Source organism: Coregonus lavaretus (assembly GCF_964263955.1).
Source record: "Coregonus lavaretus genome assembly, chromosome: 34".
NCBI lineage: Eukaryota > Metazoa > Chordata > Actinopteri > Salmoniformes > Salmonidae > Coregonus > Coregonus lavaretus.
Window position 1 is genome coordinate 6169050 of NC_140021.1, and position 15577 is coordinate 6184626.

Sequence of the window (15577 nt, forward strand, 5' to 3'; positions counted from 1 at the left end):
AAAACTATATACACAATAGGATCACGACTAAAATAACTCTTCACCTATAAAACATAATTGTCTCCTCGTCATCCATAGTGTAGTTGATGGCTTGCCAGGTAACTACGGAATAACACTGTTAATCTGTTTAAGAAAGAACACACTGGAGGAGTAGAAGCAATTAAATTAAATGTGGCTAGCTGAGGGGCATGGTTAGCATCAAGCCACTAAACCTAATGACATGTCATTATATATCCAGGTACCAGAATGACTCATTCATATGACTGAATTACATATTAGTGCTGAACAGTGCCAATTCCAACATTCATAATTCTGAACATTGTTTATAATTTACGAGGTAGGGTTGTAAGTAATTGTATATTATTTGGAGTGACAAGACTTTGAATGATTCAGTCTGGTAAAGTCTCCTCTCTTTTAAATTCTCACCCATCCCTTAATAGGCTAATTAATGCACAAATTAAAAAAGGACAAATTAATGGACTAATAACTGATTGGATCAATAACGGACAGAACAAGAACCTTCCGCCCTGTAATACCAGTAAATGAAGGTGACAATGTCACCGGAGAGATCTTTCACAGACAAAATGCATGATAGATGGAGTTGGGAAACTAACACACCCAGACAGAAGCATTGGAAAGGGAGAGATTGATGGACACTGATTTATAGGCACCAGCTCATTAACTAAAACTCTGTGCTTTAACAAATTACATTCCCTTGATGATGCACGCTTACTTTTATCTTTGTTAATAACATCACTTTTTAACCAAATTCCTTTCACAAGCCCCAAAACTGGTGTCCCTGAACAACAGATATGAAAGTGAATGATTTGCGGGATGCTTGGGGGGGGGAACGTCAAGAAATTAACTTAAGAGAGGACGTAGACAGAGTATTTGAATATTGGGGCATCTACAAACTCAGTCAACCAAAGTTAACAACATATCTGCTATCGTACCTGCTATTCTGTTTTACTATCACTATACACATAACATTGAAAATAATCCTTCAGTCTACATACACTGAGTGGACAAACCATTAAGAACGTGGTCCTCTGTAGCTCAGCTGGTAGAGCACGGCGCTTGTAACGCCAAGGTAGTGGGTTCGATCCCCGGGACCACCCATACACAAAAATGTATGCACGCATGACTGTAAGTCGCTTTGGATAAAAGCGTCTGCTAAATGGCATATTATATATTATTATTATTATAACACCTGCTCTTTCAATGACATACTGACCAGGTCAATCTAGGTGAAAGCTATGACCATTATTGATGTCACTTGTTAAATCCCCTTCAGTCAGTGTAGATGAAGGGGAGGAGACATGTTAAAGAAGGATTTTTAAGCCTCGAGACAATTGTGACATGGATTGTGTATTGTGTCATTGAGAGGGTGAATGGGCAAGACAAAAGACTTAAGTGCCTTTGAACAGGGTATGGTAGTAGGTGCCAGGCGCACCGGTTTGTGTCAAAAACTGCAACGCTACTGGGTTTTTACGCTCATCAGTGTCCTGTGTGTATCAAGAATGGTCCACCACCCAAAGGACATCCAGCCAACTTGACAACTGTGGGAAGCATTGGAGTCAACATGGGCCAGCATCCCTGTGGAACGCTTTCAACACCTTGTAGAGTCCATGCCCCGACGAATTGAGGCTGTTCTGAGGGCAAAAAGGGGGTGCAACACAATATTAGGAAGGGCTAATAAAAATTTATTGAATTAGTTTCCCCACTCAAAATCCAGAGCTAAACCTTGGAGAACTGTTCTTTGGACAGGGGACAGACATAATTCCTCATTATATATGTTTTATTATTGCCACAGCCAAGTCACAAGGGGCTATCAGATCTCAAACACATGTCCCTCTCTGCTGATAGTTCCTCATCAGTTAACTGGATTCAACAGACATGGATATTATCATCATGACATGTGTTGATTATTATGGGCTAGCTAGCCCATCAGGGGTTTGGCTGCAACTGCCACTGGACAGACTGACAGACAGTAAGGGGGAAATGAAGACTTCTGTTGTTATCTCGCCATCTCACTTCTGTTTAGTTCGACTCCAGCTCCTGTAGCACGTCTATCAAAAGCAACCCAGGTTTCTCCTCCCTCAGCTCAGAGCACTTACCAAAACAAGATGAAATGATCCTCGACCCCTGGAGGTGATGACGACAACGATGATGATGCGTTTCACTAAACATGCCCACAGGACATCAAGCTGGCTGTAATTCTGAGGCTGCTCTGTGGCTGTAGATTAGCATAATGTATTCCTGTGGTTTCTACATGAGGGCTCAGTTCTGGGCTTTGATGCAGGGGACAAGGCCATGAGACTGATGGGATCGTCGTCTCCACCTTTCATCTAGGCTAAACGCAGGCTAAACTTGAGCATAGAGAAGAATGGAGGAGACAGCCTCTACAAAGAAGAAGTGAGAGACGATGTCACAGACATGTTTAGGTTTACAATTACTGCAGACAAAGCTATGGACACCCAAGTTAGAGAATGGAGGGTGAACGGGCGGACTAGAGGGTGAAGGATGATCAACAATTCTCCACAGAAGCTTTAGTGTAAATCAAATCACATTTTATTCAGGACATGATTCGTAAACAACAGGTGTGGACTAACAGTGAAATGCATACTGACGGGCCCCTAACCAACAACACAGAGAGAAAGAAAAGAGAAAATGCGTAATAATACAAGTAATAGATACATAATGAGTAACGATAACTTGGCTAGTTACAAGGGGTACCAGTACCGAGTCGATGTAGGGGTACGAGGTAATTGAATTAGATATGTACATATAACTAGGAATAAAGTCTGGGTAGCTATTTGTATAAATTGGAAGTGCTGTAAATGCCAATACAAAATGTCCGAAATGTTTCTTCTCTGGGGCTGAAGAGAAAATGATACCACAGCACAAAGAACAAATCTAATCAGCCTGTTGCATTTGTTCAGTGCAGTGACTTTACATTTCTGCTTATGCCAACAAAATGTGCCCTGTATACTATTTGCCACTCGAAAACAAATAGCAACTTCGGATACGTTTTTAATGTTTACTTTCCCCCTAAGACACTATATTAAAACAAACAAAGACTACGACCATTGAATAAATGTCCAATATTCTCTCCCGTTGACAGCCTTTCAACAGAGAAAATGGAGGACCAATTGTGTTGAAAGGTAGCCATTGTTACCACATAATTTACTTCACTGAACAAAAATATATATGAAAATTGTAAAGTGTTGGTCCCATGTTTCATGAACTGAAATAAAAAAAATCCCAGAAAATTCTCTCTCTCAAATTTGGTGCACAAATTTGTTTACATTCCTGTTAGTGAGCATTTCTCCTTTGCCAAAATAATCCATCCACCTGACAGGTGTGGCATATCAAGAAGCTGATTAAACAGCATGATCATTACACAGGTGCACCTTGTGCTAGGGACAATAAAAGGCCACTAAAATGTGCAGTTTTGTCACGGAACACAATGCCACAGATGTCTCAAGTTGAGGGAGCGTGCAATTGGTATGCTGACTGCAGGAATGTCCACCAGAGTTGTTGCCAGAGAATGCAATGCTAATTTCTCTACCATAAGCCGCCTCCAATGTCGTTTTAGAGAATTTGGCAGTACGTCCAACCGGCCTCACAACCACAGACCACATGTAACCACGCCAGCCCAGGACCTCCACATCCGGCTTCGTCACCTGCGGGATCATCTGCAATAAAGCCCTTTTGAGTGGAAAAACGAATTCTGATTGGCTGGGCCTGGCTCCCCAGTGGGTGGGCCTATGCCCTACCAGACCCACCCATGGCTATGCCCCTGCCCAGTCATGTGAAATCCATAGATTAGGGCCTAATTAATTTATTTCAATTGACTGATTTCCTTATATGAACTGTACCTCAGTAAAATCGTTGAAATTGTGGCATGTTGCATTTATATTTTTGTTCAGTATAATTAATGAATAAATACCATTGAAAACAGTACTTGTAATATTAAGTGCTACCCAAAAACTTGAGTTGTTCATCAAGTGAAACCTCTCCTCAGACGCTGGGGGAGACGCAGGTCCCTTTAGTGTGATAATTCATGGACAGACCCTCTTTATAAGAGCCATCAGTCTTGTCAGAGGGAAGTCAGACAGGTGCCCTCTGCTCCACCACAGGCTCCCGGACAATCATCCAATCATCTCTGGCACTCCCCGCAAACGAGAGGGGAGCTAATCTGATTGGTTTACACAACGGCCCTCTGGAGTGTGCAAGAGAGGTGGGGGGTGTGGGGGTGTTGCATTCGATGGACGATAGGATCTAGTAAAATAAATGCTGAACATGATGGCGAGATGATGAGATAGGTGGTGATATGTGTGAGTACTGTACGTCAGTGTAGTTGTGTGTGTGTGTGTGTGTTTGTGTGTGTTTGTGTGTGCGTGAGTAGTCTCTTAATAAAGAGACGGTGGCACTGCTCTCTCTTATCTGAAAGGTTTTAGTTGCCTCTGTCTGGTACAGTGTACAACCCCTTTATGAAAAAATCCTTTTAAGTGTTAATAGGCTTTTACAGAGTCCTTGTTCCAGCACAGCCGGTGGAGGCTGTGCGTTTCAGTGATGCACATGATACTGCTTTTAGCATAGAGAGACAGAAAGAGAGGGGGAAAGGGGATACCTAGTCAGTTGCACAACTGAATGCATTCAACTGAGATGTGTCAACCTGCATTTAACCCAAGCAGAGGGGTGCGTGGGGGGGGGGGGGCTGCAGTTAAATCGACATCCATGGCGCCCGGGGAGCAGTTGTCGTTGGGGGTTAACCACATTCGAACCAGCGACCTATTGGTTACTGGCCCAACGCTCTTAACCGCTAGGCTACCTGAGGGGAACTCCACAAACTACAATTACATTTTCTATGAGCCACTAGGTCAAAACAAACAACTGTTCTGAATCACTGCACGTGCACACTAACTCCCAAAACAGACACAAAGGGCTTGAGCCATCATTCACACACACACATTGCACTGATAAAGACAGGTCAGCAGAGAGCCCAGTCATTACTAGGCACACCCAGTGCATGACCTTCTCTGCCTCCCTCCTTGTCCCCTCCCTCCTCCCTCCCTCGCTCCTCCTCAGGAGGTGGGGGCCACTGGGGCGCTAGAAAATGATTGTGTCTGGGGTGCCAGCCAGTATCAGATAGGGACCATCTGTTTCCCTGCACAGTTAGGAGACTGAGATATGACCTGCTCTTCGTAATTCAGTGGAGAGAGCGAGAGGAGGCACTGGGGCAACGACAGATCGCCATCCAGAGAGAGAGAGAGCGAGAGAGGAGACACTGAAACTGGGGCTACGACAGATTGCCATCGAGAGAGCGAGAGAGAGAGAGAGAGAGAGAGAGAGAGAGAGAGAGAGAGAGAGAGAGAGAGAGAGAGAGAGCGGAGACACTGGGGCTACAACAGATTGCCAATCAAAGAAAGAAAGAGCGAGAGAGCTGCACATCACATGGTGAATCCTCAAAAAGGTGTAGAGTAGTGAGAGTTATATAGAGTTGTGTGTCATGCTGCATCTATGGGAGGCCCAATCAGGCTCATTAAATACACACTCTCTTCAACTGTTATTCCACAGTGGGAACTGGAAACGCAAGTCACAGGACAAGAAATGTAAACTACAGCTCAGTACTGATCATTGCAGTATCTTTTGCATAATTCAACATGCTATCTCAGGGGTTCCCACGACCCCATTTTGATTTTTGAAAATTCTTGCGACCCCTACCATGTGAAACAAATTATGTTTACTTTATGGCAGTCAATTGAAAAACATTCTAACAGTGTTTCTGATTGTCTTCTCAACTCACCATCACATACTTTTCATGTGAGGCTATGACAGTCAATGCAAATTAGTCTGACGTAATGCATCTTATCTCACCACCACTAATGAGATGGGTGTGCTTGATGCATGGCGCGTCAGAGCTTCTCAAAGTCAGGAGGTGTGGTCGACAGTGCGCACCTCATCTCTGCTGTCACATCCAACCTGGATCGATATTTGGTTTCAACGCAAACGAGAGCACTGAATCCAGCTTCACACAGATATGAGCTGGCGAAGGGTACCATTCGTTTTATGGTGCTTTAAAGACAACTGGGAACTCCAAAAAATATGAGGTCAAATCATGACATCAGTGATCTTCAGGTCAGAAAGTCGGAGCTTTAGAAAGAGACCAGAGTTCCAAGTTGGAATTCCGAGTTGGATGACCGTTCAAAACAATTTTTCCCAGTCGGAAACAAAAATGTTTTCTAGTTCCCAGTTGTCTTAAACATACTTTGTTTAGATATTGAAATCCAGTGGCCTACCTGGATAAAAAAGAAGATGCTTATTTCTCACAATGAGAACAAGCTGCCAATTCCTTATATAAATGCACCTCTAAAATCGATAAATCAACATATCAGCAAGCAACTGGGAGAGTGTGAGCGATCAGTTATGTACAACAACGAACCAATCAGTTGGTAAAGCAGCTCGGCGACACGAAAAGGAGAAGCTTGGAGAAACAAACTAGTAATTAACAGTTAAAGGGTATTCAGGGAAATGATGTCAATGCACACCAAAACAAACTGCTACAATCTGTTATTATAAAAGTAGATTAGCTCAAAAAGAAAGTAGAGGTTATCGTGTCAGACACGCACAAATAAGGTGTGCGCATGAACGAACAAGACAACAAAATTAGCCTTTTGGAAACAAAGTTGCAAACTTTAGAAGATGAATTGGACCAGCAAGAAAACAGAATGAGACTAAACAACATGAGAATATTGTCCTTACCGGAAGACAAGGAAAAAGGATACCTTTCCAGAGACATGCTCAAACTGATAGAGGAACTTGATATGGATATATCACCAGAAGATCTGGAACGATGCCATAGGATCGGCGAGAAACAGAAGAACGACAACTACCCAAAGGCATAGTTCCACAGTTTGAAGATCACCATCAGACCAAAATAAAACATTCAGAGGCCACGTGGGGGAAAGGAAATCGAAATCCACGCCCGGTCCATTCGATTAGTCCAGGATTTGTCTGCCAGGCTGAGAGAGACGCAAGGAATACATTCCGATCAGACAGTCACTGGTGGAAAATGGGACCAAATCTCAGTTCTGCTTCCCGGCAGTGCTGTGGGTATGGAAGGGAATGCAAAGCATGGAATTCACAAGCCCTAATTAAGCTACAATAAGTCTTCCCGGTTGAAGTAGGAGAGCTCCCTGCTTTGAGAAGGAAAAAACTAATCAGCGCACCAGCTTATCGTAAATTTAGACAATATCCTTTCTCCCCTCCCCCCAATACAATTTATACTCTACTTTCCCCAAGTAACTGTTCTTCTCTATGAATTAACAATAGAAGTAGCCATTGCCAATGGGCTACATGGACACTGAAAAGACAATTCAAAGGGGGAAATACAGTATCTGTCAATAACTGTTCTATGGATGTCCAAGTGTGTGTGCGTGTGTGTGGGAGTGTAGGTGTGTATGTGTGTGTATATGAATGGGAGTGGATGCTTACGGTATATGTTGGGGGGAAATGAATGACAATGGACGAGGTAAAGGGGGGAGAAAACTGGGAGGGGAGGTGGAGAGGGATGAGTTTGGCTTGGGAGAGTGAGAGAAGGAAGGATTTAACTATACTACAATGTAATTGTATTTATTTTTGTGACTTGCAAACCTGCTGTAAAATGAATAAGAGTTCTGGACAGATTAGGAGAGGATGTAGAGTCATTATTGTTCCTTGTTTGTCATTATAACTAAGACTCAAAATGGTGGTTACTGGTGAGAGTGGAGAGGGGCTCTATCCGAGGGATTGGGATGGGGTGACTGGGAGGGCATCTGACATTTCCCTGAAGGACAGTACCAGTCAAAAGTTTGTTATATATTTTGCAGCTGCATTTAAAACAATTATAATCATTACAATTAAAAAACAAGGTGACCCCTGAAAGCCAGATGGAGATGGGTACATTAGACATGCATTCGGTCTTTATATTACTGTACCATAGGCTATGCTGCAGCAAGCGTATAGGCCTACCTGTCACAATAAATGTTACCATGATGAGATGATAGGTCTACATGCATTATGAACTGCTCTCCATACTGAGATGGGCTGTCTGTCCCCACCCTGAGCGTTGATTCATCATGCAGAGGCCATAGAGAAGCCATATTTAGACACTGCATATAATTTAACAGTTCCATTTCACGCCATGCTGTTCATATAAATAAATTATTATAATTTACCGGTTTCTCGCAGTTATTTATCCCGGGAAAAGGGAGTGGTTTTGGGCGGTAAATCCTGGTAAATCTAGGTAACCGGGTTCCCGCCATTCAACCCTAGGTGGTTTTAACTTTCCAGACTTGGAATTGTATCAACTCGCTACCCAAGGCTTTTACTTGCGACATATAGTTAAATGCACTAAAGAGGAACAATGTCTACATATTGAAGATGCGCATGCTCATCCCCAGAATCTTCTCACGTGTCTATTTTCAAAAGATAAAGCTAAGAACATTAACAACTTCATAGTTAAGAACACAAACAATATGGAAGAAAATGAAACATATTCTACAAGAACCAATATCTCTCCCTAAAAACACAACCCTATGGAACAATCCTTGGACAGCTTTTCAGAATTCCCCGATAAATTGGTCGACATGGAAACCTATAGGCATAGAAACCGTGAATGAATTCGTAATAGGAAATACATTTATTTCCATGACAGAATTAAAAACCAATTTTGGACTGACCAATGTAGATATTTTCAACTAAATACAACTTAAAAGTTTCATATTACGAAATTGTGATTTGTAATCTTTTGGACATCAGAGCAATCTTGACGGAATTATTTTTGAGTCAGAAAATAATATTCATTTGATAGGTAAGATATCCAACTGACAATCTCAAATATAAACTATTGGAACCAAGACTTTAAAAAAATAAGGTAATAAGGTGAATGCACCAATTTGTAAGTCGCTCTGGATAAGAGCGTCTGCTAAATGACGAAAATGTAAATGTAAATGTTAAAAAGACGTGATATTGGCACAAGATGGAGGGAATGTTGGAAAATAACTAACGACATTACAGTTAATTAAAAACGTACACTTCATCCAGTGTAAACTAATGTATACAATTTATTATACAAGAGACCATATTCACAAATCCTACAGCACAACGGCAGAGTCATGTCTTAAGTGTAAAACTAACAATGACTCAATAACCCATGCTTTCTGGGAATGTTATAAAGTCCAAAAGTTATGGGCGGAGTTAGAAAGTTGGCTGTCAGAAGTATTACAATGTAAACTAACTTTTAATCAGTCTTACTGCATATTTCAAGACATGGCATATGAGGGTGCAGTGAGATACCTGATGGGTTGGACGATACTTTTCTCGTCAATCATCTTGAAAAAAACGTATACTTGACTGAAAATCAACCAATCCTCTATCATTAACACAATGGAAAGGTCAAATGCTTTATTATCTAAATGTTGAAAGTGCGTGGGCGACGGAGAGAAACTAAATGGTGCAGTTTGAGGCCATATTGAAGTACAAATAGTTCAATATGAAAAGTATGTTTTGTGGACCAAGGCCCAGGGTGGACTGCCTCTTCCTGTACCAGCAAGATAGAGGAGAAAGGAAAAATGAGAGAGGAGAGGATGGAGGAGAGGATGGAGGAGAGGAGAGGATGGAGGTGAGGAGAGGAGAGGATGGAGGTGAGGAGAGGAGGTGAGGAGAGGAGAGGATGGAGGAGAGGAGAGGATGGAGGAGAGGAAAGGATGGAGGAGAGGAAAGGATGGAGGAGAGGAAAGGATGGAGGAGAGGAAAGGAGGATATGTGAGGATGAAAGAGAGGTGAGAACGGAGAGAGGTGAGGAAAAGAGAGAGGTGAGGAGAAGAGGAGAGGAGAGAGAAATTATAGAAAATGAGGAAATGATTTTAATCTCCGTTCCCTCAGTGGTCTGTCACCTGTCATCTGCCCGTGGCTCCACCACACAATTTGTGCAAATCACCATTGCTCTCTCCCTTCCTTTCTCTCTTGCCACGGCGGTAGGCCGAATCAAAGCGACTGAAGTAGTCCTAACACGAACCAAACGCCACCTTCACACCTGTCACTGTGTCACAGTCTGTCACATCTGTCCCTTTCAGAAGGGATTTCAGCTATGAGAGAGTCCAAGGGTGGGGTGACCCGGCAAGTCTCTTCTGTTCTGACAACTTGCCATCCCACAGTTACTGAAAGAAAAAGAAAAAAAGAGTCCCGCAAAACAAAGGAAGAATGGGCATTTCTGCTGCGGGGAGTGAGAAGTATGAGATTCCTGCATGTTTTTCAGTTTCATTTCTCTTTGTGTGGTGTTCTCTCACAATCTTAACACATTGTCAGTACAGAATGTACGGAATGAAATCCAGGCCCCAGAATCAATCCTCCACAGTAGAGTAGGGATCAGTTTGCTCAGTTCGGTGAGGCAGCAGAGAACAAACTCATGGCAGAAGCAATTGGGGCCTTGTGGCCTGGAGGTAAGGCGTGTGTGGTGTGTGCGTGTGTGTTTACTGTATGTGTGGTGTGTTTGCGTGTGTGTTGGCTGTCTGTGTGTTGTGTTTGCGTGTGTGTTGGCTGTCTGTGTGTTGTGTTTGCGTGTGTGTTGGCTGTCTGTGTGTTGTGTGTGCGTGTGTGTTGGCTGTCTGTGTGTTGTGTGTGCGTGTGTGTTGGCTGTCTGTGTGGGCTGTCTGTGTGTTGTGTGTGCGTGTGTTGGCTGTCTGTGTGTGTGTGTGTGTGTGTGTGTGGTCTGGCTGGCAGCTGCTCCGGCCGTGGCAGTAATGCGTTCTGTTGTCACACCTAGAGCTCTTTCCCCTCCTCTTATCATCCTCACAGGAAGAGCTGCCGTCACGGGTAGCAGAGCTAAAATTAGTATCGCACTCCGATAGACCGCAAGTGAAATGCACTCGGCCCGAAAAGGGCTCCTTTCAGACGTCGGCGTGTTTCTTTGACAGCTTTCTTTGACAGCTTAACGACGAAAATGCACACACACACACACACACACACACACACACTAACCCTCCCTGTGCACTTCTCTCCTGCTGACTGCGATGAAATATTCAAAATGGGACGGAGGCTCTGGTTGCCATGGAAACCACCCACCAACTCATAGCAATCAATGAAGTTATCCGAATAGATGAAGGAATCTAGATGTTGTTGGGCCTCACCATTGCTGAGTAGTGAAAAGAAAAACCTACAGCGCATTCGGAAAGTATTCAGACCCCTTCCCTTTTTCCACATTTTGTTACGTTAGCCTTACTCTAAAATTGATTTTAAAAAAATTCTCCCTCAATCTACACACAATACCCCATAATGACAAAGCGAAAACAGGTTTTTAGAAATGTATTATAAACTAAAAAAACTAAATACCTTATTTACATAAGTATTCAGACCCTTTGCTATGAGACTTAAAATTGCACTCATGTGCATCCCGTTTTCATTGATCATCCTTGAGATGTTTCTACAACTTGATTGCTCCATCTGTGGTAAATTAAATTGATTGGACATGATTTGGAAAGACACACACCTGTCTATATCAGGTCCCACAGTTGACAGTGCATATCAGAGAAAAAAACAAGCTGAGGTTGAAGGAATTGTCCGTAGAGCTCCCAGACAGGAATGTGTCGAGGCACAGATCTGGGGAAGGGTACCAAAAAATATCTGCAGCATTGAAGGTCCCCAAGAACACAGTGGCCTCAATCATTCTTAAATGGAAGAAGTTTGGAACCACCAAGACTCTTCCTAGAGCTGGCCGCCCGGCCAAACTGAGCAATCGGGGGAGAAAGGCCTTGGTCAGGGAGGTGACCAAGAACCCCATGGTCACTCTGACAGAGCTCCAGAGTTCCTCTGTGGATATGGGAGAACCATCTCTGCAGCACTCCACCAATCAGGCCTTTATGGCAGAGTGGCCAGGCGGAAACTACTCCTCAGTAAAAGGCACATGACAGCCCGCTTGGAGTTTGCCAAAAGGCACCTAAAGGACTCTCAGACCATGAGAAACAAGAATCTCTGGACTGATGAAACCAAGATTTAACTCTTTGGCCTGAATGCCAAGCATCACGTCTGGAGGAAACCTGGCACTATCCCTACGGTGAAGCATGGTGGTGGCAGCATCATGCTGTGTGGATGTTTTTCAGCGGCAGGGACTGGGAGACTAGTCAGGATCGAAGGAAAGATGAACGGAACAAAGTACAGAGAGATCCTTGATGAAAACCTGCTCCAGAGCGCTCAGGACCTCAGACTGGGGCGAAGGTTCACCTTCTAACAGGACAACGACCCTAAGCACACCACCAAAAAAATGCAGGAGTATCTTCGGGCAAGTCTCTGAATGTCCTTGAATTGCCCAGCCAGAGCCCGGACTTGAACATCTCTGGAGAGACCTGAAAATACCTGTGCAGCGACGCTCCCCATCCAACCTGACAGAGCTTGCGAGGATCTGCAGAGAAGAAAGTGAGAAACTCCCCAAATACAGGTGAAGCTTGTAGTGTCATACTCAAGAAAGCTCGAGGCTGTAATCGCTGCCAAAGGTGCTTCAACAAAGTATTGAGTAAATGGTCTGAATACTTATGTAAATGTGATATTTCAGTTCTTTAAATTAATACATTAGCAAAAATGTCTAAAAAGCTGTTTTTGCTTTGTCATTATGGGGTATTGTGTGTAGATTGATGAGGGGACAAAAACGATTTAAATCAATTTTAGAATAAGGCTGTAACGTAACAAAATGTGGAAAAGGTAAAGGGGTCTGAATACTTTCCAAATGAACTGTATCTAAAGATTTGTGTTTTACTTTAGATTTTGAACGACTCTTGAACTCAATTACACCTGTGCTCACAGTAATCAAAATGAGTGATTGCGGGGCCAGGTGATCCAGTGACTTATGACTAATACTGCCTTGCTACTTGAAAAAGACCAATTTCACAGAGAAATTGCCCCGTAACAACCGTGATTGACATCAATTACCTCAAGTGAAATTGGGTCTCCGACCCTCCAGTGATGTATATTGCTTGTTCGCAAAACCAGCTATCTTCGTAGAGAGTAACTACCTGTCAAATGCTAAGCAGCCGGCAAGCCGCTTATACAATAAAAACATTAAAACCCGTCACTGGCTGAATAGCGTTGGGTGATGAGACTTAACTTTAAAGGGCATTCTGACCCCGTCCACGGGTACAACAGAGCACAGGATTAAGTGTGTGTGTGTGTGAGTGTGTCTGTGTGTGTGTGTGTGACTGTGTGTGAGTGTGTGTTCAGTGTGTGTGAGTGTGTGTGTGTGTGTCTGTGTTCAGTGTGTGTAAGTGTGTGTAAGTGTGTGTGTGTGTGTTCAGTGTGTGTGTTCAGTGTGTGTGTGTGTGTGTGTTCAGTGTGTGTGTGTGTGTGTGTGTGTGTGTTCAGTGTGTGTGTGTGTGTGTGAGTTCAGTGTGTGTGTGTGTGTGTGTTCAGTGTGTGTGTGTTCAGTGTGTGTGTGTGTGTTCAGTGTGTGTGTGTGTGTGTGTGTGTGTGTTCAGTGTGTGTGTTTGTGTGTTCAGTGTGTGTGTGTTCAGTGTGTGTAAGTGTGTGTGTGTGTGTGTGTTCAGTGTGTGTGTGTGTGTAAGTGTGTGTGTGTGTGTGTTCAGTGTGTGTAAGTGTGTGTGTGTGTGTGAGTGTGTGTGTGTGTGTGTTCAGTGTGTGTGTTCAGTGTGTGTGTGTGTGTGTGTTCAGTGTGTGTGTGTGTGTGTGTGAGTGTGTGTGTGTGTTCAGTGTGTGTGTGTGTGTGTGTTCAGTGTGTGTGTGTGTGTGTGTTCAGTGTGTGTGTTTGTGTGTGTGTGTGTTCAGTGTGTGTGTTTGTGTGTTTGTGTGTTCAGTGTGTGTGTGTTCAGTGTGTTCAGTGTGTGTGTGTGTTCAGTGTGTTCAGTGTGTGTGTGTGTAAGTGTGTGTGTGTGTGTGTTCAGTGTGTGTAAGTGTGTGTGTGTGTGAGTGTGTGTGTGTTCAGTGTGTGTGTTCAGTGTGTGTGTTCAGTGTGTGTGTGTGTGTGTGTGTGTGTGTGTGTGTGTGTGTGTGTGTGTGTTCAGTGTGTGTATGGAACATGGCTCACAAAGAAATGAGGAGAGTTAGAGGTTAATTCCTTAAAGGAAAGACTCACCAATTTCTATAGATTCCTGGGGTTATTTCATGTTTTCATGTGTATCTGAGCTATTCCTCGTTCAAGCAGAAATACAACCGCTATGACGCGTTTTGCATCATATGAACATATGATATTCCAGAGAGCCAGCGAAGCGAGTGAACGCATCCAAATGATGACAGCACATCACTAATACCAATTAACGACAACCTGTGAACCATCTACCCGCGCTGTTTCAATTGAAACAGTCCACTCAATGAGGAGGAGGGAGAGTGAGAGAAAGCGGGAAATGGCCAAATCATGCCTTACCTTCGATCATGCTATTCAAGTCAATCTCTTCATCCTCCTCCTTGACTCGCAGATATTTAGTTGTGAGCCTATAGAAGAAAGAGAGAAAGAGAAAGAGAAAGAAAGATATTATCTTACAGAGGAAGCAATTCACTTCTAGGGCCAGCATTGAGGAGGACCTGCTTTTAAGTCATTACAAAGGAGTGGATATACCCCTGGGATGGCTTACATCAAAGTACAGTATATCGCCATGATGAGAAGGATTTACCAAGAAAATCTTCCAAAAGGACTAATTCGAGGCAGAAAGGAGTTGGAGCACTTAACAAAACAAGCAGATTAATTTATTTTAGCTCACTTTAATCCATTGTACAGGATAAAAACATGTGACTGACGTTTTGACGTCAAGCTGACGTCTTCCTCAGAGTGACCTGACCATTGCACTTAGCTGATATATACATTTTTGTAAATATTTGAGTATATCTTTTCATGTGACAACACTGAAGAAATGACACTTTGCTACAATGTAAAGTAGTGAGTGTACAGCTTGTATAACAGTATAAATTTGCTGTCCCCTCAAAATAACACAACACACAGCCATTAATGTCTAAACCGCTGGCAACAAAAGTGAGTACACCCCTAAGTGAAAATGTCCAAATTGGGCCCAATTAGCCATTTTCCCTCCTCGGTGTCATGTGACTCGTTAGTGTTACAAGGTCTCAGGTGTGAATGGGGAGCAGGTGTGTTAAATTTGGTGTCATCGCTCTCACACTCCCTCATACTGGTCACTGGAAGTTCAACATGGCACCTCATGGCAAAGAACTCTCTGAGGATCTGAAAAAAAGAATTGTTGCTCTACATAAAGATGGCCTGGGCTATAAGAAGATTGCCAAGACCCTGAAACTGAGCTGCAGCACGGTGGCCAAGACCATACAGCGGGTTAACAGGACAGATTCCACTCAGAACAGGCCTTGCGCCATGGTTGACCAAAGAAGTTGAGTGCACATGCTCAGCGTCATATCCAGAGGTTGTCTTTGGGAAATAGACGTATGAGTGTTGCCAGCATTGCTGCAGAGGTTGAAGGGGTGGGGGGTCAGCCTGTCAGTGCTCAGACCATATGCCGCACACTGCATCAAATTGGTCTGCATGGCTGTCGTCCCAGAAGGAAGCCTCTTCTAAAGATGATGCACA

At 43.4% G+C, this 15577-nt stretch overlaps 1 protein-coding gene across 1 annotated transcript in view; it reads right to left on the minus strand.

Annotated features, from left to right (window-relative positions):
* Positions 1-10052: 10052 nt before the first annotated feature.
* LOC311109257 (lethal(3)malignant brain tumor-like protein 4) overlaps positions 10053-15577 on the minus strand; it is a gene marked incomplete at its 3' end in the record, with an annotated part of 75348 nt that continues 69823 nt past the window's right edge. The window contains exons 17-18 of the mRNA XM_084152094.1: positions 14411-14478; positions 10053-10114 (exon numbers count right to left, since the gene is read on the minus strand). Of these exons, the coding sequence (XP_084008220.1) occupies positions 10053-10114; positions 14411-14478 (130 nt within the window). The remainder of the gene's footprint in view (positions 10115-14410; positions 14479-15577) is intronic.